The sequence below is a fragment of the Copadichromis virginalis genome, linkage group LG4 (assembly GCF_057382275.1).
Source record: "Copadichromis virginalis isolate Kocher_CV1m ecotype Utaka linkage group LG4, C_Virginalis_male_GT1.1, whole genome shotgun sequence".
NCBI classification, from domain to species: domain Eukaryota; kingdom Metazoa; phylum Chordata; class Actinopteri; order Cichliformes; family Cichlidae; genus Copadichromis; species Copadichromis virginalis.
In genome coordinates this window covers 8,953,859-8,981,783 of record NC_140621.1, presented here as the reverse complement: position 1 = coordinate 8,981,783, position 27,925 = coordinate 8,953,859, and the positions used below count along the sequence as shown (strand labels likewise).

The 27,925-nt window shown below is 45.8% G+C and overlaps 2 protein-coding genes across 5 annotated transcripts; both read left to right on the top strand.

The window, feature by feature from the left end:
- The first annotated feature begins 193 nt into the window (after window positions 1–193).
- LOC146710766 (uncharacterized) lies at window positions 194–5,740 on the top strand. The gene is made up of 2 exons (XM_085455340.1): window positions 194–1,059; window positions 5,536–5,740. The coding sequence occupies exons 1-2, from the start codon at window positions 194–196 to the stop codon at window positions 5,738–5,740; spliced, it is 1,071 nt and encodes a 356-aa protein (XP_085311466.1).
- Window positions 5,741–13,399: 7,659 nt separating this feature from the next.
- On the top strand, window positions 13,400–19,860 carry LOC146710765 (uncharacterized). Of its 4 annotated transcripts, XM_085453367.1 has the most exons (6): window positions 13,400–13,524; window positions 14,172–14,250; window positions 16,646–16,690; window positions 18,464–18,593; window positions 18,793–18,887; window positions 19,090–19,860. In XM_085453367.1, the coding sequence occupies exons 1-6, from the start codon at window positions 13,400–13,402 to the stop codon at window positions 19,099–19,101; spliced, it is 486 nt and encodes a 161-aa protein (XP_085309493.1). In that variant the 3' UTR covers window positions 19,102–19,860. The 4 variants fall into 4 exon arrangements, 1 of the variants encoding a protein (XP_085309493.1); XR_014920028.1 differs by lacking the exons at window positions 13,400–13,524; window positions 16,646–16,690; window positions 18,464–18,593; window positions 18,793–18,887; window positions 19,090–19,860 and adding an exon at window positions 13,530–13,602 and having other exon boundaries at window positions 14,172–14,255; XR_014920029.1 differs by lacking the exons at window positions 13,400–13,524; window positions 16,646–16,690; window positions 18,464–18,593; window positions 18,793–18,887; window positions 19,090–19,860 and adding an exon at window positions 13,531–13,571 and having other exon boundaries at window positions 14,172–14,255.
- The last annotated feature ends 8,065 nt before the right edge of the window (window positions 19,861–27,925 follow it).

The following is a 27,925-nucleotide window of genomic DNA, read 5'->3' as shown; positions in this document are numbered from 1 at the left end:
CAGTTTAGTTTTGTATTGTTTCTCGTGGCCAGCAATAAAGCTGTGTTTTTTGAGTTCATCCCCGTGTGTGTGAGTTTTGCAATTTGGGTCCTCATCCTGCCTGCCACACGGCCGAATCATGACAGAAGAACGCAACCACGATATGGACCCAGCAGTTCACAACCCCTCCGCGGACCTCCAGGACGACGCGACCATGTCGGACTCAGCGGACATTTCAGAGGAGGTAGGGGAGGAGCTGAACCGGCTCTGCCGCATTATGGATCGCATCATCGGATGCGCGGATCCAAGTGTGGTTTCCACAGGATTGGCGGCCGTGGACGCCGTTTTGTTGCGGGAGCCACGGTTGCGACAGCTCCCCCACCTCGTCGAGGCGTTTGACTCCCTGGGCCCCCTTAAGGAGGAGCTTCGTGCCCGTGCGCTGGCCCAGAGGGTCCTGAATGCCGCCTCAGCACCCACACCTCCGTCCCGTGAACGGGTGTCATCGCCGCTGTCTCATGAGCCAGTAGCGGTCAGAGTTGGAACGGTGAGGCTCGCCACAGACACACCTTCTGCCCGCACCCCGCCGGCTTCCGCGTCTTCACCGCGGTCTGGCCGCATGGCGTGGCGCACGGAGACAACGGAAGCCATAGACTTTGGCGAGGAAGAGCGGCAGCAGGTGTTACGGGCTTATCGGGAGGACGAGCTCCGGCGGAAACCCTGGCTCATCCCGGAGGAGGACCTCTCACCTGCTGCACAGCCTACCAGCCGCTCGCCGTCTCCGATCCGCTTAGGCTATTTTTCGCCTGTCTCATTTCTGGCAAGGATGGGGGCGGACGACGGGGAACTCACCACTACGTCACCCTCTGTGTTGGCGCCATCAGCGCCCATCGCGCCAGCTTCCTCTGCTCGAAGGAGGCGGCGCGCCCGCCGCCATAAACCGGACAATGCTAAAACTACAAAACATGAAGTGGACGGCGGGTTCATTTTTGATAGAGCCATTTTTGTCGACCCTGAGCCTGCCATTTCTCGGACAGTTTTTTCTGAGCCTGCTCCTTTTCCTGCTCGTGTTTCTCCTCCCAGGTCAGTTCAGTTAGCTCCCTCGCAGCCACCCTCAGTTCAGTTAGCTCCCTCGCAGCCACCCTCAGTTCAGTTAGCTCCCTCGCAGCCACCCTCAGTTCAGTTAGCTCCCTCGCAGCCACCCTCAGTTCAGTCTCCAGTAGCTCCAGTGCCGCCTGTAGCGCAGGCCCCAGTAGCTCCAGTGCCGCCTGTAGCGCAGGCCCCAGTAGCTCCTGTAGCCCAGTCCCCGATAGCAGTACGGTCCGCTGGTCAGCTTAACATTCAGCCAGGGGTCTCAAATCTCTCTGGCTCTGCATCAGCTCCTGCTGGGAGCTCGGATGAGCTCATCCAGGACTCCGCGGCTCCTACGCCGCCATCTACCTCGTCAGCTGGAGGGTCCGAGGGGCCCGTTCAGCCTCCTGTCTCCGCTGGAGGGTCCGAGGGGCCCGTTCAGCCTCCTGTCTCCGCTGGAGGGTCCGAGGGGCCCGTTCAGCAACCTTCCTCGTCAGCTGGGGGTTCAGGAGAACCGCACCAGCCTCATGCCACGTCAGCTGGAGGGTCCGAGGGGCCCGTTCAGCCTCCTGTCTCAGCTGGAGGGTCCGAGGGGCCCGTTCAGCCTCCTGTCTCAGCTGGAGGGCCCGAGGAGCCCGTCCGGCCACCTTCTGCTACGCCTGGTCCAGCCTCTGCTTCTGCTACGCCTGGTCCAGCTTTGGCTTCTGCTCCTCCCGGTCCAGCTCCGGCCTGTGCTTCGTCAGCTGCAGCTCCGGCCTGTGCTTCGTCAGCTGCAGCTCCGGCCTGTGCTTCGTCAGCTGCAGCTCCGGCCTGTGCTTCGTCAGCTGCAGCTCCGGCCTGTGCTTCGTCAGCTGCAGCTCCGGCCTGTGCTTCGTCAGCTGCAGCTCCGGCCTGTGCTTCGTCAGCTGCAGCTCCAGCCTGTGCTTCGTCAGCTGCAGCTCCAGCCTCAGAGCCTTCATCCTCTGCAGCCTCAGAGCCTTCATCCTCGCCCGGTCCGGCCTCTGCATCAGCTGCTCCTGCTCCGCCTGGTCCGGCTCCGGCTTCAGCCTCAGAGTCTTCGTCCTCGTCTGGCCCAGCCTCAGAGTCTTCGTCCTCGTCTGGCCCAGCCTCAGAGTCTTCAGCCTGTGCTTCGTCTGGCCCAGCCTCAGAGTCTTCAGCCTGTGCTTCGTCTGGTCCAGCCTCTGAGTCTTCAGCCTGTGCTTCGTCTGGTCCAGCCTCAGCCTGTGCTTCGTCTGGTCCTGTGCCCACCGGGCCATGGCCAGCACGCCTGACACTGGAGAGCCGCCGCTGCCTTCCGCGTGGCCGGCCTCCTGAACTGCTCCGTCGTCTCCCTCGCCGCCGCCGCTGCCTTCCGCGCGGCCGGCCTCCTGAACTGCTCCGTCATCTCCCTCGCCGCCGCCGCCGCCGCTGCCTTCCGCGCGGCCGGCCTCCTGAACTGCTCCGTCGTCTCCTTCGCCGCCGCCGCTGCCTTCCGCGCGGCCGGCCTCCTGAACTGCTCCGTCGTCTCCTTCGTCGCCGCCGCCATTGCCTTCCGCACGGCCGGCCTACGGACCAGCTCTGTCACCTGTGCCACCCGCCTGGTCGGCCCCCCGACCGTGTGACCCGTGAACTCTTGTGCCTGTGGGCTCTGGGTCAGCCCCCTGAACTTTATTTGGACTATGGTCATGTGCTCCTGTGTTTTCTGTTGTTTGTTTTGTTTCCCGTTCTGGTCCCTCCGTCCTGGTCCCCCGCCTCCCGCCCTGGGTGGGTTGTTTTCTGTTTTTGTTTTGTTTTTCGGGTTTGGGCTGTCGGGAGCCAGCCCTTTAGGGGGGGGTGATGTCATGGTCCTGGGCCATGTGGGCCCAGTATTCTTAGTTCCTTGTATTTTTGTATTTCGTTCCTTATTTAGACCATGTTTTCTGAGTTGCCCTGTTGTGTTGTTCCCTAAGTGTTTTCCCTTCATGGCTTTTACCCCCTGTGTGCCCCTCTGTGTATCTGTGAGCCCTTGTCTCTCCTTATGTTTTATTCCATGTTTCCCCTGCCCTTTATGTCTAAGTTCTCCCCGTGCTCTCTCTCCCCCCTGTGTGCCCTCTATGTATTTATGAGCCCTCGTCTCCCTTTGTGGTTGTTTCATGTTTCCCCAGCCCGTTATGTCTGTGTTTTCCCCGTGCTCTCTCTCCTCCTGTCTGAACCTCTGTGCCTGTACATGTCATGTTCAGTTCACCCCGCCCTGTCTCGTTATGATTATCAGTATCACCTGTGTTCCCCGTGTGTGCCCACTTTCCTCGTTTACCCTCTGTGTATTTCTGTCTGAGTCTCCCTCTGTTCGGCGTCGCGTTCTCCCTCATGCTGTGTGTGATTCCCCTGTGTTCCTTGGTGAGCTTTATGTTAGTTTTTCCCAGTTTAGTTTTGTATTGTTTCTCGTGGCCAGCAATAAAGCTGTGTTTTTTGAGTTCATCCCCGTGTGTGTGAGTTTTGCAATTTGGGTCCTCATCCTGCCTGCCACACGGCCGAATCATGACAATCTACAATGTAAATTTTGTCTCTTTTTCACTCTTTTTTTTTTTTAAATAGCTGGTGACCTGCAGAATCACCGCTCTCACAATCAAAGGCAATTACTTTTACACAGCGCACAAAAACACTGTGACGTCAGACACATTCACACTCACTTTTTCATCTGCGTAAATAAATCATATGGCTGATGATATGTGCCATGGTGATCCATACATATGATCACAAGTTTATTTAATTATTTTCAACCCAACAAAACAAATAAACAAAAACATAATGCTGATGCTATGAACACTCCACACACATGAGTCAAGATGCAGAAAAACTTCTCACGGAAACGCTGCACACTCCAGTTATCACAGTTATCATAGTTATCATAGTTCTGTTTCCCTCTCTTCGAGGAGTTCTCAGACAGCTCTCGATCTGATGATGTGTAGCTTGCTCATCAGCTCAGAAAAGTGGTTGCATGCTTTGCCCACAGTGGCAAAGTCTTGCACTTTCATATTCAATTCAGCTTCTCCATCATGTACTTTTAGATGTTTCATACAGGGTTCAGCATATTAGTTGTTTTCACAGGTGTGCTCTATATCTCAACAATGGCTCATAATAAGACGACAGTCTTTCACACAGGTCAAGTGCCTCTATGCACTTCATTAGTTTAAACATTTATCTATATCACTTCACCTCATATGCCATTGTACTAAATTTGAGCAACCCTAAGCTTAATGTAGATTACTTTTAACAACTATCCACCTCAATTAAATCTATGGTCTGGCACACAGGCTGTTGTCGATCAGGGCAAGCTAAAGAATAAATATTTTGTGTCAGCAAGGGGTGGGGGAAAGCCATTCACCAGAGCATATCTTAAGTGATGTGGACTGGCCTTCTCCACACGCTCTTCAAAGCTGGTGTATTTTCTGAAAACTTCTGACATTTGAATCTCTTCCATTTATAAGCCTGCGATTAACCGCACGGCTCAGGTCCACGTGAAAGCCACGCGACCGTGCTCGCGTGAACGCGCGCAGCTAAGGAGCCGTCGCTCTTTTTTTTTTTTTTTCATTTAAATACTTTGTGCTGCCAGGAGCAAAGTCCAGCATACGTCTGTCTCCCTCCGACTCACTCTTGGTTGCTTAGAAACCCATGATAACAACAACAGTCGGTGTCACAGACCACGTGTTCTGCTCCGCACACACTCACACAACAACAACAACGACGACAACAATGACACAAAATAGGCCTAATCCGGACTCGCACCGGACCGCTCGGGACACTAACCCAGTTGTGGGACGCTAACCCAGTCGCGCGACAAAACCCAATGAAGGGATGCGGGATGCTCGGGACACACACCCAGGGCGATTTCAAAACCCAATGAAGGGACGCTCGGGACACACACCCATTTTCAAAAATTTTTGCTGGGCCGTCGCTGGCACGCTTGACTTCAGAGTGGTTTACTGATACGGCCTTCGACTTCACCCTAACGGTGAAGCGGTATCAGTTTTATGAGATGAAACTCAACCGTTCTCCTTTGTCACCAGCACGTGAGCCTCAGCAAAGAAAACAAAAATGGAAGTAGTTCAGCAGCGTATTGTGCTGTAAAATCAACTTACTTCCAGACACATACACACACACATAGACATTTGCGCGCTAATTTGTCACGAGATAATTTCAGCTACCTCTAAAACTCAAGTCTAATTCAGCTCTTTTTGGCGAACCCAACCTTTTTTAATTTGTCACGAGATAATTTCAGCTACCTCTAAAACTCAAGTCTAATTCAACTCTTTCCGGCGAACCCAACCTATTTTAATTTCTTTGTCTCAACGTGTTTTCATTTGAATTTGTCACGAAGTAATTTCGGCTACCTCTAAAACCTAAGTCTAATTCAGCTCCTTTCGGCGAACCCAACCTAATTTATCACGTTACTTTAAACCTTTGCGGCCGTCTTATATACCAAATAGTGTTTCTTACCCCCGATGTCCCACTGACGGTTCGGATCACCAGACTAAATCCCAGCGCCGTGGACCTGGTCACCGGCCCAGACTTGAATTCACGCTCTGGGACTCTCTCCTCGTCTAAGAGGGCTGTGCACAGACTTCGGTGCCGGCCCCCCACGGCGTCAGGAATCAGTGCTGGATCCTGGAACAGAGTCACAGATAACAGTTCTGATATATTCTGCTCCGGCTACGAAGGACCAAGTAAATGTTAGGGAAAATATTCTAAAACACTTCTTCAGTAAAGACTCAGAGAAAAGAAACACACAGAAGTTCTTGCTAGCAAGGGCAGTCTCAGAGACTCGCGCTGAGCTTTGCCCCTGTCTTTATTTTATACTTCTGTGTGTGTGTGTGTGTGTGTGTGTGTGTGTGTGTACTTGTTTTCGTGACATCTTAGGACAATTTTATGATAACACACTCACAAAATGAGGACATTTTTGAGGTCCTCATTTTTCTGAGCCTTCTAAAGTGTTCTAGAGGCTCCCAACATGCTCCCAAACCAAAAATCTCGAAAGTCCTGAAACATCACAATTTTATGAAAAAGTGTGTTTAAGTGTGTTTAGCGTTTTTGCTCACTTTCAGTTTCGCCGCCTACTGGCCAGTTTTGGAACTTAACACACTTTAAACACACTTTCAGTGACGTCACTCTGCGAGTCCTCATATTGTAGGTGTGTCAGACACAATAACACATTTGACCCAGGTTATACCCTTCTGGGGCTTAGCGGACACATGCGTGGACAGCACCTTTTAGTTCTTATGTCCAAAGTCGTATTCAATGTTGAAATGGAGGTGAACTTTATTTCAATCATTCGTGGAATAGTAACAGATGAATTTTGAGGCTTCTGAAAATTGTTCGTTCAAACCTTGCCAATTAAACAATCATTCTAACAGACATCAAAAACTTTTCACATTTTTATACATATTAAGGTGAGCTATAAGCAAGGGTAACAACAGTTAAATCAGGCAAATCTTGACAAAAATGAAGGTCTTTAGATTCAGTTATCAGTACCTGCACAGCTTGGTTTCTTTTGTTGTTGACAAAATGTATCGAAATATAAAGTTTCAACATTTGTCTAATTATATTACTATTAATTAATGAGTCTTACTTCTCAAGATCAATGCACAAATTGTCTGACCTTCACTATGCAGAATGATGTGTGTGCAGATTTTGACCCTTGAAGAGTTTATATTAATCTACATTAATATAATTGCATCTGCAATCTGCAGTTGAACTTGGAGATTCCTGCCGCTGTCATCTGATTCAGTATGATCATCAGGCTCAGTCTCGACTCTGTGTATCTACAAGAATTGATGAAAAAAGTCAACACTTTATTAATTATATTTTAAATTCAACTTACCTTATACTTTTTACAATATAGTATAAAATGCATATTGTTTCTTTAAAAACTAATAACACACTATTAAAAACTGCAGAATGCACAATTCCAGCTTCATTTAGTAATTCAATTAGTAAATAAAAGTGAGTAATTAAGTCACTTAATTAACTAAGCAACTGTAAATGTCACAGAAGTACAATTCAATTTCAATTCAATTTTATTTATATAGCACCAAATCACAAAAAAAGTCGCCTCAAGGCGCTTCATAGATACAGAGAAAAACCCAACAATCATATGACCACCTATGAGCAAGCGCTTTGGCGACAGTGGGAAGGAAAAACTCCCTTTTAACAGGAAGAAACCTCTGGCAGAACCAGGCTCAGGGAGGGGCGGCCATCTGTTGCGACTGGTTGGGGTGAGAGAAGGAAAACAGGATGAAAGACATGCTGTGGAAGAGAGACAGAGGTTAATAACAGATATGATTCAATGCAGAGAGGTCGATTAACACATACTGAGTGAGAAAGGTGACTGGAAAGGAAAAACTCAGTGCATCATGGGAATCCCCGGCTGCCTACGTCTATTGCAGCATAACTAAGGGAGGATTCAGGGTCACCTGGTCCAGCCCTAACTATATGCTTCAGCTAAAAGGAACGTTTTAAGCCTAATCTTGAAAGTAGAGATAGTGTCTGTCTCCCGAATCCAAACTGGAAGCTGGTTCCACAGAAAAGGGGCCTGAAAACTGAAGGCTCTGCCTCCCATTCTACTTTTAAATACTCTAGGAACAACAAGTAAGCCTGCAGTGTGAGAGCGAAGTGCTCTAATAGGGTGATATGGTACTACAAGGTCATTAAGATAAGATGGGGCCTGATTATTTAAGACCTTGTATGTGAGGAGTAGAATTTTGAATTTAATTCTGGATTTAACAGGAAGCCAATGAAGGGAAGCCAAAACAGGAGAAATCTGCTCTCTTTCTAGTCCCTGTCAGTACTCTTGCTGCAGCATTTTGGATTAGCTGAAGGCTTTTCAGGGAGTTTTTAGGACATTCTGATAATAATGAATTACAGTAGTCCAGCCTGGAAGTAACAAATGCATGAACTAGTTTTTCAGCGTCACTAAGAGACAGGATATTTCTAACTTTAGAGATGTTGCACAAATGAAAGAAAGCAGTCTTACATATTTGTTTAATATGTGCATTGAAGGACATGTCTTGGTCAAAAATGACTCCAAGGTTCCTCACAGTATAACTGGAGGCCAAGGTAATGCCATCCAGAGTAAGAATCTGGTTAGATACCATATTTCTAAGATTTTCAGGGCCGAGTACAATAACCTCAGTTTGATCTGAATTAAGAAGCAGAAAGTTAGCGGCCATCCAGGTCTTTATGTCTTTAAGACATTCCTGCACTTTAACTAATTGGTGTGTGTTATCTGGCTTCATGGACAGATAGAGCTGGGTGTCATCTGCATAGCAGTGAAAATGTATGCTATGTCTTCTAATGATACTGCCTAGGGGAAGCATGTATAATGTAAACAGAATTGGTCCTAGCACTGAACCCTGTGGAACTCCATAATTGACCTTAGTGGGTGAAGAGGACTCTCCATTTACATGAACAAATTGTAGTCTATTAGATAGATATGATACAAACCACTGGAGTGCAGTACCTGTAATACCTACAGCATGCTCTAATCGCTCTAATAGGATATTATGGTCAACAGTATCGAACGCTGCACTAAGGCCTAGCAGGACAAGCTCAGAGATGAGTCCACTGTCAGAGGCCATAAGAAGATCATTTGTAACCTTCACTAAAGCGGTTTCTGTGCTGTGATGAACTCTGAAACCTGACTGAAACTCTTCAAATAAGCCATTCCTCTGCAGATGATCTGTTAGCTGTTTGACAACTACTCTTTCAAGGATTTTTGATATGAAAGGAAGGTTGGAGATTGGCCTATAATTAGCTAAGACTGCTGGGTCTAGAGATGGCTTTTTGAGTAAAGGTTTAACTACAGCCAGCTTGAAGGCCTGTGGTACATAGCCGATTATTAGAGATAGGTTGATCATATTTAAGATTGAAGCATTAATTAATGGCAGGACTTCTTTGAGCAGTTTTGTAGGAATGGGGTCTAAAAGACACGGAGGATTGGAGGAAGTAATTATAGAAGTTAACTCAGAAAGATCAATTGGAGAAAAAGAGTCTAACTTAACATCAACGGTACTAAAAGTAGCTGTAGATAATGTTACATCTGTGGGATGATTATTGGTAATTTTTTTCTCTAATGATAAGAATTTTATTTGTGAAGAAGTTCATGAAGTCATTACTAGTTAACGATGGTTGGCTCAAAAGAGCTCTGACTGTTTGTCAGCCTGGCTACAGTGCTGAAGAGAAACCTGGGGTTGTTCTTATTGTCTTCAATCAGTGACAAATAGTAAGATGTTCTGGCTTTGCGGGGGGCTTTCTTATAAATCAGCAAAATATTTCTCCAATTATGATGATCCTCTAAATTTGTGACACGCCATTTCCTCTCCAGCTTACGAGTCATCTGCTTTAGGCTACGTGTTTGAGAATTATACCACAGAGTCAGGTACTTCTGATCTGAGACCTTAGTTTTCACAGGAGCTACAGTATCCAGAGTCATATGTAGTGAGGAGGTAAAATTATTATTAACAAGATAATTGACCTCTGTTGGGGTAGCGTTCAGATAGCTGCTCTGCTCTGTGTTGGTACAGGTCATTGAAGATGATAACAGTGGGTGGATTACATTTTTAAACATAGTTACAGCGCTTTCAGAAAGACATCTGTGATAAAGTCTACTCTCCACTGCTGTGTAATCAATTATTGTAAATGTAAATATTATCAGGAAATGATCAGACAGGAGAGGGTTTTCAGGAAACACTGTTAAATGTTCAGTTTCTATGCCATATGTTAAAAACAAGATCTAGAGTGTGATTAAAGTGGTGGGTGGGTTCTTTTACATGTTGAGAGAAGCCAATTGAGTCTAATAACAGATTAAATGCCATGTTGAGGCTGTCATTCTTAGCATCTACATGGATGTTAAAATCACCCACAATAATTATTTTATCTGAGCTGAGCACTAAATCAGATAAAAAGTCTGAGAAATCAGAGAGAAACTCTGTGTAAGGCCCAGGTGGACAATTAGATGATAACAAATAAGACTGGTTTCTAAAATTTTTCAGCTGGGGTGGACAATGCTAAGCATCAGGCTTTCAAATGAATTAAAAGTCTGTCTTGGTCTTTCATTAATTAATAGGCTGGTGTGAAAAATTGCTGCCACACCGCCCCCTCGGCCTGTGCTTCGAGGTTTCTGGTAGTTAGAATGACTCGGGGGTGTTGATTCATTTAAACTAACATAATCATCCTGCTAAAACCAGGTTTCTGTAAGGCAGAGTAAATCGATTTGTTGATCAATTATTAAGTCATGTACTAACAGAGACTTGGAGGAGAGAGACCTAATATTTAATAATCCACATTTCACTGTTTTACTCTTTAGTTAGGATGTGGATACTGTATTGTTCTTTCTTTGTAATTGTTTATGTTTAAGTTGTTTGTTGCTGGTTTTTAGTTTGTTTTTTGTCTTTTTGGAAGCTGACACAGTCTCTATGGAGATGGGTTTTTGGGGGGGTAGCAGGAGGAGAGAAGCTGCAGAGAGGCGTGTAAGACTGCAACTCTGCTTCCTGGTCCCAACTCTGGATAGTCATATTATGGGGGGTTTAATTAATTTGTCCATATTTCTAGAAATGAGAGCTGCCGTCTCTCCTTATAAGACCAGGTTTCCTCCAGAAGGTTTGCCAATTATCTATGAAGCCCACATCGTTTCTGGGACACCACTCAGACAGCCAGCAATTTAAGGAGAACATGCGGCTAAACATGTCACTCCTGGTCTGATTGGGGAGGGGACCAGAGAAAACTACAGAGTCCCACATTGTTTTGGCAAAGTTACACACCGATTCAATATTGATTTTAGTGACCTCCGATTGGCGTAACCGGGTGTCATTACTGCCGACGTGAATTATGATTTTACTGAATTTACGTTTACCCTTAGCCAGCAGTTTTAAATTTCCTTCAATGTCGCCTGCTCTGGCCCCTGGAAGACAATTGACTATGGTTTCCGGTGTCTCTAGCTTCACATGTCTGAGAACAGAATTGCCAATTACCAGAGTTTGACCCCCGACGGGTGTGTCGCCGAGTGGGGAAAAACGGTTAGACATATGTATGAATTTGAGGAGTGGACCCAAAATGCTGACACAAAGGAACGTGAAAGAAAATTTGAATATTAACAGAAAGCAAGCCGTTTATTAATCTCTACTTTTAAGATTAGGCTTCAAACTTTCCTTTTTGCTAAAGCATATAGTTAGGGCTGGATCAGGTGACCCTGGATCCTCCCTTAGTTGTGCTGCAATAGACGTAGGCAGCCGGGGGATTCCCATGAAGCACTGAGTTTTTTCCTTTCCAGTCACCTTTCTCACTCACTGTGTGTTAATAGACCTCTCTGCACTGAATCATACTTGTTATTAATCCACAGCATGTCTTTGTCCTGTCTTCCTTTTCTCACCCCAACTGGTCACAGCAGATGCCCGCCGCTCCCTGAGCCTGGTTCTGCTGGAGGTTTCTTCCTGTTAAAAGGGAGTTTTTCCTTCCCACTGTCGCCAAAGCGCTTGCTCATAGGTGGTCCTATGATTGTTGGGTTTTTCTCTGTATCTATTATTGTGCGATCTACTGTACAATATAAAGCGCCTTCAGGCGATTGTTGTTGTGATTTGGCGCTATATAAATAAAATTTAATTAAATTAAAAGATTACAAAACAAAAGGCAGAGGTGAAGCTAAACAATAACCTAACCTGGGGAAAATATTTTTTATTAAAAAAAACAAACAAACCATGAAACCTGACATGGATACAAAGATACCTGGAACATGGAAACGTGGCACCAAAGACAACAGATGACCTGACACTGAACAAATGAGGACAGGACTTACAGTGGCTTGCAAAAGTATTCGGCCCCCTTTAACTTTCCCACATTTTGGCACATTACAGCCACAAACATGAATCAATTTTATTGGAATTCCACGTGAAAGACCAATACAAAGTGGTGTACACGTGAGAAGTGGAACAAAAATCATACATGATTCCAAACATTTTTTACAAATAAATAACTGAAAAGTGGGGTGTGCGCAATTATTCAGCCCCCTGAGTCAATACTTTGTAGAACCACCTTTTGCTGCAATTGGATTCCATTAAAATTGATTTGTGTCACGGCTGGGAAGGCGAGCCGTGTGGTGTGGAGGAAGGAGGACCCAAGATGCAAGCAGTGGATGAAAATGCTAGTGAAGTTTATTTACAAGGTGTAGTGGCAAACAAGCAGTGGGGCATGACAAATAACTGAAGACACCTAAACTGGGAAGAACTAAAATAACAGACCTGGGTGCATACGACAAAGGGATGCGCGGCAGCCGCCGAGCAGGACACCGAGTAACAGGCAGGAGAACACACAGGGCTTAAATACACACACCAGTAATCAGGGGATGAGAGACAGGAGGGCAACACGGCTGGGAGGAATCAGAGCTGACGGGACAGGGGAAACGTAAACTGAACACACTCACATCAGACAGAGACCTTCACAATAAAACAGGAAACTCAGACACGGGGAACCAAACAAGACACAGAACTAAACAGACAGATTCACAAACAGATGGGGTGACAGCATAGACAGAGACACAGACGCAGACTCAGACCAAATATAACACATAGAACTCAAACAATAATAATCATCATCATCATAATAATAAACTAAAAGCGCTGGGTCACCGACCCAGGACCATGACAATTTGTGTTTGTGGCAGTAATGTGACAAAATGTGGAAAAGAGGGACGAATACTTTTGCAAGCCACTGCAAGTACACAGAGAGATAATGAGGGGATGAGGAACAGCTGGGACAAGGGGAAACAAAACTAGACTCACTGCATATAGGACAAAGACTTTCCCAATAAAACAGACATCACAAGGGTAATCTAATAAACAAATGAACTTAGCAAACCTAAAGAACTTATAAATAAACATCGACATCTAAACAAACTAAAACTTAAAACGCTGGGTCAACAGACCCAGGAAAGTGACAGTAAAATCATTTATTATACACATTACTTATTTTATTAAATTGCTTATCTATTATCTGTATTTTAACTTGGGGGTCTAGGGGTGCTGCATGTTTATGATAACACACTGACAATATCAGGACAATTTTAGCCTTACTCTATCAGTGAACAGCATGCCCATGCTAACTTAAACTAGACCAGCAAGCTAACCCCATGTGTATTAAGTGTTACTTCAGAATAGGAACCAAACAAATTAACGGAACGAAATTAACTGTAACAGCAGTTTGCAAAACATTGTGACAGTTCTCAAGTGTTCCTACCTCAAATCCAGCACGTGTTGCTGTGTTTTTGTTGTTAAATGGACGAGAGGATGCAGCATTTCGTCAGTGGAGCATAGAACGACGTCTCTGATTGGTCAAAAAGTGAGTAAAGATGCATCTGATTGTTCGAAAGCGTCAACCAAAGAGCTGCTGGTCACGGCAAGATACAAACTCGCCGGAGCTCTGCGTGAACGGCACATCCGGGACCTTCAGCACTCAAGAGAGATTTATCTTGAGGTATGTATTTACCTTTGATATCCATGCGTCGACGCAAGCTCCGCGAGGTAAAGTTGTATGTTTAACAAGCTAATTAAGGTTAGTTAAACGGAATTAAAACAATACACAACCGATTTGAACAAATTGAAAGTGGTGAATGATGATAAATGCTAAAAAATTACTTAAGATTTATCTTTAACAATAGATATTAGAAGTTAAATTTAACTGTTTTTAAATTCCCACCGGAGTTAAAGGGACCTGCGGCCTTGCATGTGCTCTGCATCTTCAACTGCAGAGACAGTCAGTCTAAGCTCAGTGTAGCTAACTGCAACACACTTTTTTTTTTTTCAACACAAGATATGCTTGGGGGGATTTAAATGAAAATATTAATGTTTTCTTATTCAGCACAAATCAATAATATTATAGTTATTTGCTCACAGTCTGGGTCTCTGGCCCAGCGTTTCTGATGTTATTCTAAGGTTTTTGAGTTTCTTATGTTTAATGGCGGGTTAGTTGAGTTTGGCTTAACGTTATTAATATCGTTTTAAGGAGTTTATGTTAGGGCTGTATATTACCACGTTTGTATTTTCATGCCATGTTTCCTGTTTTATTTTGAAAGAGTCTGTTGCGTTCAGTTCATTAATCTCACTTCCCTGTTGTGTCAATAGAATCATTTGTGCAAGCTACTACCCTGCTGTCCCTCTGTCGTGTCTCAACCTCCAACAGGAAAGTAGAAGTCCTCATATGGTAGGACCAGTGATTGTAGTGTGTGTTACACTGTCCTCATATTGTTTTAAGCTGTGAAGGACAGGAGTGTGTTTCAGTTGCCTTCCTCATGTGGTAGGACCAACAACTCTAGTGTGTGTTACACTGTCCTCATATCGTTGGGTAGCAGAACCGTACAGTGTTAAGTTTCTATAGAATCTGGTATAAGGAAGTCAGATCCTTCTGTAATAATATTCCCTGATACAAATATGATCTGTAGTTAATTAAATAGTCGGGATTTATACTAGAGAATGTTTCTGACGTTATATTGTTGTCTTTTGTTGCAGACACCAAGTGCCGAGGTCCTGCCTCAACCTCCTTCAGACCAATTGGTGAGTGACACACCCACTTCATTCTTCCAACAGGTGAAGATGGATGTTGCAGACAGGACATATCCTAACTTTTGCAGCCGTTACGATAATAACGCGCTGTTTGCACGATGAGCACAGCTTCCAAGCTCCCCTAAATTGACCGTGCGCTTCGTGTTGTGTGTGCGCGAGTCTGTGCATTTAGTGGCGTCTGTGCAGAAATGACTAGTAAGACAAGGCTGCAAACTATTCTCACAGACTTCAAGTGTGCACTTGAATCCAAAACGATCTCTCTCTCTCCCTCCGGCTCTGTTGAGATGCCACTGGGAGAGTAACGACTGCCCCTCCCCCCCTCTGCTCAGCAAACAGGTGGCTGTTTTTGCACCCCTCCCCCTCTGCTCTGCAAACACGTGGCTGCTTTTGCACCCCTCCCCCCTCTGCTCAACAAACACGTGGCTGCTTTTGCACCCCTCCCCTCTCTGCTAAGGGCAAAAACAAGGCTCATGTGCAAAGTGAAGCAAAATAACATTGACAGAGGTTCAGAGAAAGGAGAAAAAAACGGAGCAGGCTCCCGTTGTTCACTTCTAGGAGGCGGCTCTACGGGCCGTTTTGTTTGTGACCGACACACACAGTATATATATATATTCTCAATCACATTCACACCACTCTCTTATATCAGTTCCACTACATCAAGACTATTTTATGGTGGTCAGCTGTTTTATTGTCATGTATTTTGCATAGTAAGATAACCATGTCCTCCATTCAAAAGCACTGAAAATGTCTATGGTGGTGCTGTACCTAATATTGTGCTCATTTGATCCAAAACCTATTTTTCCTTTATTTTGAAGGCTGAGGCTTAGATCCATTAGGTTTTCACGAGAAAGGCATTATCGCATGTCAGGATTACAGTATATCGAAAATATGTGATTATAATGGGAGTCAATGGGGCCCAAACGGATACAAGGGTAAAAGGAGGTAGTACATATGTGAATCTTCTTTACTATACACCACACCATAGAGGGGATCATTGAGTTTCAAAAATAATCCTAAAACACACATCCTGGCCAAGTTTCATGCAACTAGTCTTTAAAATGACTGATATATTGAGAATCAAAAATCCAAAGTTACCCAAGCGGGTCCCTTTTTTCGCTAGGGTAAAACGAGGGTTAAATAGTCGGGATTTATACTAGAGAATGTTTCTGACGTTATATTGTTGTCTTTTGTTGCAGACACCAAGTGCCGAGGTCCTGCCTCAACCTCCTTCAGACCAATTGGTGAGTGACACACCCACTTCATTCTTCCAACAGGTTACACATTATTTTTTTGTATTTGGCATCAAGTATATGTGTCAGTTGGGCCAAGTGCATAAATGAAATGCACTTTAATTGTACTAAAACAATCAGTTTTAGTCGAAGTTAACCAAAACCAACACTAGCATTAGGATAAAGTAATTGTCTATACCATTTGTTAGTCCAAACTTTCCCTTAAAGCATCAGCTTGATCTTTATTCTGACAAAATTTGATATTTTTGTCGTTTTACACATGTTTTTGTCAAAATAAGCTCCCGCTGATCAGTTTACATGATTTAATTTCTGGGGAAATAGATGGCTGTACATCAGTGTTGGGTTTAGAGCTTTTATTGACAACAGCAGGAGAAGTTAGAAGTCAGGAATGTGAACTCTACATGTGTTCAGTCGTCATGTCCTCATATTGTTTTAAGCTGTGAAGGACAGGAGTGTGTTTAAGTAGAAGTCCTCATATGGTAGGACCAGTGATTGTAGTGTGTGTGTTACACTGTCCTCATATTGTTTTAAGCTGTGAAGGACAGGAGTGTGTTTCAGTTGCCTTCCTCATGTGGTAGGACCAACAACTCTAGTGTGTGTTACACTGTCCTCATATCGTTGGGTAGCAGAACCGTACAGTGTTAAGTTTCTATAGAATCTGGTATAAGGAAGTCAGATCCTTCTGTAATAATATTCACTGATACAAATATGATCTGTAGTTAATTAAATAGTCGGGATTTATACTAGAGAATGTTTCTGACGTTATATTGTTGTCTTTTGTTGCAGACACCAGGTGCCGAGGTCCTGCCTCAACCTCCTTCAGACCAATTGGTGAGTGACACACCCACTTCATTCTTCCAACAGGTTACACATTATTTTTTTGTATTTGGCATCAAGTATATGTGTCAGTTGGGCCTAGTGCATAAATGAAATGCACTTTAATTGTACTAAAACAATCAGTTTTAGTCGAAGTTAACCAAAACCAACATTAGCATTAGGATAAAGTAATTGTCTATACCATTTGTTAGTCCAAACTTTCCCTTAAAGCATCAGCTTGATCTTTATTCTGACAAAATTTGATATTTTTGTCGTTTTACACATGTTTTTGTCAAAATAAGCTCCCGCTGATCAGTTTACATGATTTAATTTCTGGGGAAATAGATGGCTGTACATCAGTGTTGGGTTTAGAGCTTTTATTGACAACAGCAGGAGAAGTTAGAGGTCAGGAATGTGAACTCTACATGTGTTCAGTCGTCATGTCCTCATATTGTTTTAAGCTGTGAAGGACAGGAGTGTGTTTAAGTAGAAGTCCTCATATGGTAGGACCAGTGATTGTTGTGTGTGTGTTACACTGTCCTCATATTGTTTTAAGCTGTGAAGGACAGGAGTGTGTTTAAGTAGAAGTCCTCATATGGTAGGACCAGTGATTGTAGTGTGTGTGTTACGCTGTCCTCATATCGTTGGGTAGCAGAACCGTACAGTGTTAAGTTTCTATAGAATCTGGTATAAGGAAGTCAGATCCTTCTGTAATAATATTCACTGATACAAATATGATCTGTAGTTAATTAAATAGTCGGGATTTATACTAGAGAATGTTTCTGACGTTATATTGTTGTCTTTTGTTGCAGACACCAGGTGCCGAGGTCCTGCCTCAACCTCCTTCAGACCAATTGGTGAGTGACACACCCACTTCATTCTTCCAACAGGTTACACATTATTTTTTTGTATTTGGCATCAAGTATATGTGTCAGTTGGGCCTAGTGCATAAATTAAGTGCCCTTTGATTATATTAAAATAATCAGTTTGATTGAAAGTTTCCCATATTCAACATTAGCATTACTTGTTTGTGAACATCTTAGGAGAAAGAAATTGGCATATCATTTGTTAGTCCTAACTTTCCCTTTAAAGCATCAGCTTGATCTTTATTCCTACTAAATTTGATATTTCTGTGTTACATTGTCCTCAGATTGTTTTAAGCTGTGAAGGACATGAATTTGTTTTTTTTTAGCCTTTCTCAATTGGTAGAACCAACAACTCTAGTTTGTGTTACATTGAAACTGAACAGCAGGGATGTTTGTCATGAAGATAATAACACTCTATCCGATTTCAAACAATCACACTGTGATGAGTATTATTAGTAGATTATGTTCACATGTAAAATATTCATATCAAATGGTAAATATCCTATATTTATATAGCGCTTTACTAGTCCCTAAGGACCCCAAAGCGCTTTACACATCCAGTCATCCACCCATTCACACAGACATTCACACACTGGTGATGGCAGCTACATTGTAGCCACAGCCACCCTGGGGCGCACTGACAGAGGCGAGGCTGCTGGACACTGGCGCCACCGGGCCCTCTGACCACCACCAGTAGGCAACAGGTGAAGTGTCTTTCCCAAGGACACAACGACCGAGACTGTCGGAGCTGGGGCTCGAACCGGCAACCTTCTGATTACAACTCTTGAGCCACGATCGCCCCTTAGCCCCTTAATGTAGAATTACACACTGCCCAACGCTGACTTTGCCTACAATGCAGAGAAAAAAGCAAACAGACCTATTGCATGCATTGATTCTCATATTTCACTGTTACTTTTCAAAGGCTCAAGGACCAAGTATTCCGGGGGTTCCAAGCCACACGCTTTACTCAGCTGCCCTGGACAACATGAAGGGCACCTCTGCCTCAATCACCCTGGACAACAAAAACATTAGCAACACTTCACCAAGAAGGGGTAAAGGCACCAAAATACAAAATGTTTTAGGTTAATATACTTGTGATCAAAGAACAAGTTTGTTTTCAGACATGACACTATTCAGAGCTTTTATCATAAATCATTTCATCTTATTTGATTCCCAGCAGAACACAGCACTTCAAATGGTTCATTCCAAGCATCCTTAAAGGAGCAATAAGCAATATCTTTTCACTGCTAGGTGTGCTGTTTTGCACTGCCTGTGAACCAAACCAAAGTCTATGGCTGGAGATCAACACAGAGAGAGGGATTGTGACTTCATGCTGTACTCCAGATGTAATTACACCTCTAGTTCTTCACATAGTCATTTTTAATTCCTTCAACCTAAGTATGATGAATTGTGCTTATTGCTCCTTTAAAGTGCTCCAGTAGAAAGCAAGGTTTAAGAACATTTTGTATTCACATTATAAACTAGAATATTTTCTATCTTTTCTTGCATTCACATTAAGATATTTTCTTTTGTTTCCATTTATGACAGCTGGGACGGTGAGAAGCAAGTGGACAAATGATGAAGTGAAGGTTGCTGAGCGGCATGTTTCACTTCATAAAAAGCTGCAAAGTACCAGGTAAAAAGGAATGTGACTGCTGCCTCCAAGCAGAGCCGGCAGCTCTGAAAGGCAGAGACTGGGTTGTCATAAGGTACTACAGCCACAACAGGATCATAGCATTAAAAGAAAGATGCAAGAAAAAAAGAAACAAGCAAGAGAGATACTTTGTTACTTCCACAGTTATGTCAGTATTGCAGTTTTCTGTATTGCATTGTTCTTACTCATAAATCTGTGGTTTATGCTGGGTGCTTTTTGCAATTAAATGATAAAAAAGGCAGATAATGTTCCACGTTTTTATTCACATGAACATTCACTACAAAATGAATTAATGCATTACAATATCAAGACTTAAAAAGTAGACTGACCACATTTGACCCATGTCTTTTTTTTTTTTTTAAGTCTTTACACAGCTCAGATTTACTGTTTTATTAACACATAAATGTCTGATATTTCTGTCAGAAGTTACCCAACTGATGAGCATTACTATTGTGCATCCATGTCTATTATATTGTAATCTCAAAAGGAGCCAAGCTAAAAATGCAGAACCTACCGTTACCTGGTCCTTATAAGTCATGTATACTTGAAAATTATGTGTTTCCATGGGCTTCACAATTCACCTAAACATGAAATATCTGTGTGTGACCTTATGGTACTCATAAGTCACATAAACCTGACAGTGTCCTCACAAGTAGCATTAAATTCAGGTTTGACCAAAATTTAGCCCTAGCCAAAATCTCAACAGATGGGTGTGTTCCTGGAAGCATGGGTCAAATTTTTTGAGATTCCCATGCCTCTAGGACCTTCGGAAAGGCACGTTCCCATTTGTCACATTTTTGTCATACGTACTGATATATCACGAAAATGTGTGTGTGTGTGTGTGTGTGTGTGTGTGTGTGTGTGTGTGTGTGTGTGTGTGTGTGTGTGTGTGTGTGTGTGTGTGTGTGTGTGTGTGTGTGTGTGTGTGTGTGTGTGTGTGTGTGTTCAGAGTGTGACCCCATAAACAACTTCCCTTAACCTGCTGGTCTGGAAAATCCAACAGTTCATCTATATGTAAAGAAGCACTTAAACTAAAACAGACATAGCTACGTTAATCCTGCCGTAAAACAATAAAACAAGGTACGAACTCTCATGCTCCCAGGATGTGGGGGTGCATTCCTGGAGTGCACACCAAACCTGCAGCCTGTTAGAGATCACACACAATTGATTATATGCCTCTAAGTATACATGGTTGAATATTTCCCAATACAAATAACTACATGCAGTATTCTACCATATGCAAACTTATATCACTAAAAGATTATACTGACTACTAAATACAATTTTCCATTGACATTACCCAACACTGGTCATCACTGAACAACCGGATACCTTTCTAATGTGACGTTGTTGTCCCTGGCTCTCTTTCTCTCTCTCTCTCCCTCTGGCTCTGTTCCAGTGTTGCCAACTCCTCAGTAAGGAAAATCGCTATTGGCTGTCCCAAAAGTCGCCAGAAGTCGCTAAATGACATCATCGCCTAATTTGCATAATTGGTCATGCTAATCTAATTGTAACCTATGTTGTTGGAGAGAGAAATAACATCGTGAAAGAGACATAAAGTGAGTAAAAAAACGTCCTAAATGCGTTTAGAGTTTATTTAAAACTACAAATGAAATTTATTTTAGCAAATATTGTTTTTTTTATGTCACAATTCCAACCCTGCTCCTTTACCTGGGCTTGGACCGGCAAAAGTGACCCGAAATAGGCACTCTGGTGGAGTTACTTTGTGTGTGTGTTTATAAGTAGTTTTAAACCTTGTGATCCACAAAACAGCATAAGAGTAAAAGAAGAACTGACTGCGTTACAGCACCCGCTGCTTTTTGAGAGTAAAAGCGATAAGCGCTTTCACGTCTTTTTTTAGCAACTTTTTTTAGAAAAAAAGTGGCTAAGGGGTCTGAAAACTCGCTTTTACAAAGTTTTGTAAAAGCTGCCACAAGTTGGCAACACTGCTCTGTTCCTGTGCTACTAAGTGTAACTACCGCCCCTCCCCCCTCTGCCCAGCGTAAAGCAGAGTGCAGAGTGAAGCGGAAAAAAAGTGCGAGAGAGAGGGTGAGAGAAAGAAAAAAACAAAAACCCACGTGAGGGCTCGCGATAAGGAGCCGGCTGGCGTCGTTCACGTCAAAGAGCCGGCTCTAAGAGCCATTTCGTTCGCGAACGACCCATCACTACCTCCTAAATTTCAGGTGGCATTTTTAAAACATGCCATGACATAACACACAGCTGCTATAATCATACAGTGAGGTCAAATGTCAATTATCGTTATAGGTTCATTACACCAGGTCCTGTGCTGCTGGCTGAGGGCATTCACATTGCAGTGGGGCCTGTGCTGCTGGCTGAGGCCACCTATATTTCACGAGGGCCTGTGTTGATGGCTGATGCCATCCACAATACACCAGGGCCAGTGATTTCTGTGAGGCCATCTTCACCAGACCAGGGCCTGTGCTGCTAGCCATCCAAATTACCCAGGGGCCAGTGTTGCTGGCCGAAAACAACCACATTTCACCAGGGCCTGTGGTGTTGCTGGATGAGGCAATCCACATTACACCAGGGCCTGTGCTACTCGTTGATACCATCCACATTTGACCAGGGCTTGTGTTGCTGGCTAATGCAATCCACAGTACACAAGGTCCTGTGCTACTGGCTGAGGACATTCACATTACAACATGGCCTGTTGTGCTGGCCAATACCATCCACATTTCACCAGGGCCACTGTTGTTGGCTGAGGCCATACACTTTTCATCAGGGACAGTGCTTCCTGTGAGGCCATCTTCACCACACCATGGCGTGCACTTTTGGCTGAGGCCATCCACATTACACCAGGGCCTTTGGTGCTGGCCAATACCATCCACATTTCACCAGGCCCTTTGGTGCTGTCCGAAACCATCCACATTTCACCAGGGCTTGTGTTGCTGGCTGATGACATAAACAACACAGAAGTGCCTGTGATACTGGCTGATGCCATTCACATTACACCAGGGCCAGTGGTGTTGGCTGAGGCCATCCACATTACACAACGGCCTGTGGTGCTGTCCAATACCATCCACTTTTCACCAGGGCCAGTGTTGTTGGATGATGCCATCCGCAATACACCAGGGACAGCGCTTCCTGTCAGGCCATCTTCACCACACCAGGGCCTGTGGTGCTGGATGATGCCATCAACATTACACAAGGGCCTGTGCTACTCGTTGATGCCACCCACATTATACAAGGGCCAGTGGTGCTGGCCAATACCATCCACATTTCACCAGGGCCAGTGTTGTTGGCTCAGGCCATCCACATTACACCAGGGCCTGTGCTACTCGTTGATACCAACCACATTTCACCAGGGCTTGTGTTGCTGGCTGATGCGATCCACAATACACAAGGGCCTCTGCTTCTGGCTGAGGACATTCACATTACACCAGGGCCTGTGGTGCTGGCTAATACCATCCACATTACACCAGGGCCAGTGTTGTTGGCTCAGGCCATCCACATTACACGACTGCCAGTGCTTCTTGTGATGCCATCATCACAAAACCAGGGCCTGTGGTGCTGGCTGAGGCCATTCACATTACACCAGGGCTTGTGCTACTCGTTGATACCAACCACATTTCACCAGGGCTTGTGTTGCTGGCTGATGCGATCCACAATACACAAGGGCCTGTGCTACTGGCTGATGCCATCCCCATTACACCAGAGCCAGTGGTGTTGGCTGAGCACATTCACATTACGCCAGGGCCTGTGGTGTTGGCCAATACCATCCACATTTATAGAGGGCCAGTGTTGTTGGCCGAGGAAATACACATTACAACAGGGACAGTGCTTCCTTTGAGGTCATCTTCACCACAACAGGGCCTGTGCTACTGGCTGAGGCAGACTACATTTCACCAGAGCGCATGTTGCCGGCTGAGGCCATCTACATTTCACCAGGGCCTGGCTGCTGTCTGAGGCCATCAACATTACACCATGGCCTGTGCTTCCTGTGAGGTCATCTTCACCACACCAGGGCCTGTACTGTTGGATGAGGCCATCCACATTACACCAGGTACAGTTCTTCCTGTGTGGCAATCATCACCAAACCAGGGCCTCTGGTGCTGGATGAGGCCATCCACATTTCACCAGGGATTGTGTTGCTGGCTGATGCGTTCCACAAAACACAAGGGCCTTTACTACTGGCTGAGGATATTCACATTACACCAGGGCCTGTGGTGCTGCCCAATATAATCCACATTTCACCAGGGCCAATGTTGTTGGCTTAGGCCATGCACATTACACAAGGGACAGTGCTTCCTGTGAGGCCATCTTCACCACACCAGGGCCTCTGCTGCTCGTTGATGCCATCCACATTACACCTGGGCCTGTGGTGCTTGCCGATATCATACACATTTCACCAGGGTGTGTGGTGCTGACCAATACCATCCATATTTCACCAGCGACAGAGTTGTTAGATCAGGCCATCCACATTAAAACAGGGCCTGTGCTACTGGCTGAGGCCATTCACATTACACCAGGGCCTGTGGTGCTGGCCAATACCATCCACATTACACAAGGGCCAGTGCTGCTGGCTGAAACCATCCACATTACACCAGGGCCAGTGTTGTTGGCTCAGGCCATCCACATTACACCACTGCCAGTGATTTCTCTGAGGCCATATTCACTAGACCAGGGTCTGTGCTGCTTGCTGATGCCATTGGAAATACACCACTGCCAGTGATTTCTCTGAGGCCATCTTCAACAGGCCAGGGCCTGTGCTGCTAGCCATCCGAATTACCCAAGGGCCTGTGTTGCTGGCCGAAAACAACGACATTTCACCAGGGCCTGTGGTGTTGCTGGATGAGGCCATCCACATTACACCAGGGCCTGTGCTACTCGTTGATACCATCCACATTTCATCAGGGCTTGTGTTGCTGGCTGATGCGATCCACAGTACACAAGGGCCTGTGCTACTGGCTGAGGACATTCACATTACAACATGGCCTGTTGTGCTGGCCAGTACCATCCACATTTCACCAGGGCCACTGTTGTTGGCTGAGGCCATCCACATTTCACCAGGGCTTGTGTTGCTGGCTGATGACATCCACAACACAGAAGGGCCAGTGGTGTTGGCTGAGGCCATCCACATTACACAACGTCCTTTGGTGCTGGCCAATACCATCCACATTTCACCAGGGACAGTGCTTCTTGTGAGGCCACTTTCACGACATCAGGGCCTGTACTTTTGGCTGAGGCCATCCACATTACACCAGGGCCTTTGGTGCTGGCCAATACCATCCACATTTCACCAGGCCCTTTGGTGCTGTCCAAAACCATCCACATTTCACCAGGGCTTGTGTTGCTGGCTGATGACATCCACAACACAGAAGGGCCTGTGATACTGGCTGATGCCATACAGATTATACCAGGGCCAGTGGTGTTGGCTGAGGCCATCCACATTACACCAGGGTGTGTGGCGCTGACAAATAGCATCCATATTTCACCAGCGACAGAGTTGTTAGATGAGGCCATCCACATTACAACAGGGCCTGTGCTACTGGCTGAGGACATTCACATTACAACATGGACTGTTGTGCTGGCCAATACCATCCACATTTCACCAGGGCTTGTGTTGCTGGCTGATGACATCCACAACACAGAAGGGCCTGTGATACTGGCTGATGCCATCCACATTACACCGGGGCCAGTGGTGTTTCCTGAGGCCATCCACATTTCACACAACGGCCTGTGGTGCTAGCCAATACCATCCACATTTCACCAGGGCCAGTGTTGCTGGCTGATGCGATCCACAGTACACAAGGGCCTGTGCTACTGGCTGAGGACATTCACATTACAACATGGCCTGTTGTGCTGGCCAGTACCATCCACATTTCACCAGGGCCACTGTTGTTGGCTGAGGCCATCCACATTTCACCAGGGCTTGTGTTGCTGGCTGATGACATCCACAACACAGAAGGGCCAGTGGTGTTGGCTGAGGCCATCCACATTACACAACGTCCTTTGGTGCTGGCCAATACCATCCACATTTCACCAGGGACAGTGCTTCTTGTGAGGCCACTTTCACGACATCAGGGCCTGTACTTTTGGCTGAGGCCATCCACATTACACCAGGGCCTTTGGTGCTGGCCAATACCATCCACATTTCACCAGGCCCTTTGGTGCTGTCCAAAACCATCCACATTTCACCAGGGCTTGTGTTGCTGGCTGATGACATCCACAACACAGAAGGGCCTGTGATACTGGCTGATGCCATACAGATTATACCAGGGCCAGTGGTGTTGGCTGAGGCCATCCACATTACACCAGGGTGTGTGGCGCTGACAAATAGCATCCATATTTCACCAGCGACAGAGTTGTTAGATGAGGCCATCCACATTACAACAGGGCCTGTGCTACTGGCTGAGGACATTCACATTACAACATGGACTGTTGTGCTGGCCAATACCATCCACATTTCACCAGGGCTTGTGTTGCTGGCTGATGACATCCACAAGACAGAAGGGCCTGTGATACTGGCTGATGCCATCCACATTACACCAGGGCCAGTGGTGTTTCCTGAGGCCATCCACATTTCACACAACGGCCTGTGGTGCTAGCCAATACCATCCACATTTCACCAGGGCCAGTGTTGTTGGATGAGGCCATCCCCATTACACCAGGGACAGTGCTTCCTGTGAGGCCATCATCACCACACCAGGTCCTGTGGTGCTGGCCAATACCAACCACATTACACCAGGGCCAGTGTTGTTGGCTCAGGCCATCCACATTACACCACTGCCAGTGCTTCCTGTGATGCCATCAACACCACACCAGGGCCTGTGGTGCTGGCCAATACCATCCCCAATACAACAGGGCCTGTGCTACTTGCTGAGGCCATCCATATTATACCACGGCATGTGCTCCCTGTGAGGCTATCGTCACCACACCAGGGCCTGTATTGCTGGCTGAGCCCATCCACATTGCACCAGGGCTAGTGCTGAGGCCAACTTCACGACAGCAGGGCCTGTGCTGCTGTCTGAGGTCATCTACATTTCACCAGAGCCTGTGTTGCTTGCTGATGTAATCCACATTACACAAGGGCCTGTGCTACTCGTTGATGCCATCCACATTAAACCAGGGCCTGTGGTGCAGTCCGAAACAGTCCACATGTCACCGGGGCTTGTGTTGCTGGCTGATGCGATCCACAATACACAAGGGCCTGTGCTACTGGCTGATGCCATCCACATTACACCAGGGCCAGTGGTGTTGGCCAATACCATCCACATTTAAAGAGGGCCAGTGTTGTTGGCTGAGGAAATACACATTACACCAGGGACAGTGCTTCCTGTGAGGCCATCTTCACCACACCAGGGCCTGTACTGTTGGATGAGGCCATCCACATTACACCAGGTACAGTTCTTCCTGTGTGGCAATCATCACCAAACCAGGGCCTGTGGTGCTGGATGAGGCCATCCACATTTCACCAGGGATTGTGTTGCTGGCTGATGCGTTCCACAAAACACAAGGGCCTTTACTACTGGCTGAGGATATTCACATTACACCAGGGCCTGTGGTGCTGGCCAATATAATCCACATTTCACCAGGGCCAGTGTTGTTGGATGAGGAAATACACATTACACCAGGGACAGTGCTTCCTGTGAGGTCATCTTCACCACAACAGGGCCTGTGGTGCTGTCTGAGGTCATCTACATTTCACCAGAGCCTGTGTTGCTTGCTGATGTAATCCACATTACACAAGGGCCTGTGCTACTCGTTGATGCCATCCACATTAAACCAGGGCCTGTGGTGCAGTCCGAAACAGTCCACATGTCACCGGGGCTTGTGTTGCTGGCTGATGCGATCCACAATACACAAGGGCCTGTGCTACTGGCTGATGCCATCCACATTACACCAGGGCCAGTGGTGTTGGCCAATACCATCCACATTTAAAGAGGGCCAGTGTTGTTGGCTGAGGCCATTCACATTACACCAGGGCTTGTGCTACTCGTTGATACCAACCACATTTCACCAGGGCTTGTGTTGCTGGCTGATGCGATCCACATTACACCAGGGCCAGTGGTGTTGGCTGAGCACATTCACATTACGCCAGGGCCTGTGGTGTTGGCCAATACCATCCCCATTTAAAGAGGGCCAGTGTTTTTGGCTGAGGAAATACACATTACACCAGGGACAGTGCTTCCTGTGAGGTCATCTTCACCACAACAGGGCCTGTGCTACTGGCTGAGGCAGACTACATTTCACCAGAGCGCATGTTGTCGGCTGAGGCCATCTACATTTCACCAGGGCCTGGCTGCTGTCTGAGGTCATCCACATTACACCAGGTACAGTTCTTCCTGTGTGGCAATCATCACCAAACCAGGGCTTGTGGTGCTGGATGAGGCCATCCACATTTCACCAGGGATTGTGTTGCTGGCTGATGCGTTCCACAAAAGACATGGGCCTTTACTACTGGCTGAGGATATTCACATTACACCAGGGCCTGTGGTGCTGGCCAATATAATCCACATTTCACCAGGACCACTGTTGTTGGCTTAGGCCATGCACATTACACAAGGGACAGTGCTTCCTGTGAGGCCATCTTCACCACACCAGGGCCTCTGCTGCTCGTTGATGCCATCCACATTACACCTGGGCCTGTGGTGCTTACCGATATCATACACATTTCACCAGGGTGTGTGGTGCTGACCAATACCATCCATATTTAGGGCAGGGATAGCTCAGTAGGTAAAGTGGTCACCCCATGATCGGAAGGTCGGT

What these genes read in the sequence shown, in the direction of transcription:
- LOC146710765 (XM_085453367.1), top strand. Translation starts at nt 13,400, where the DNA reads ATGCATCTGATTGTTCGAAAGCGTCAACCAAAGAGCTGCTGGTCACGG. An exon ending in AAAGTAGAAGTCCTCATATG is followed by an intron (nt 14,251 to 16,645) that starts GTAGGACCAGTG and finishes CTTTTGTTGCAG; the next exon opens with ACACCAGGTGCCGAGGTCCT. An exon ending in CAACACTTCACCAAGAAGGG is followed by an intron (nt 18,594 to 18,792) that starts GTAAAGGCACCA and finishes TTTCACTGCTAG; the next exon opens with GTGTGCTGTTTTGCACTGCC.
- LOC146710766 (XM_085455340.1), top strand. Translation starts at nt 194, where the DNA reads ATGTCGGACTCAGCGGACATTTCAGAGGAGGTAGGGGAGGAGCTGAAC. An exon ending in GCTCGTGTTTCTCCTCCCAG is followed by an intron (nt 1,060 to 5,535) that starts GTCAGTTCAGTT and finishes TCGGATCACCAG; the next exon opens with ACTAAATCCCAGCGCCGTGG.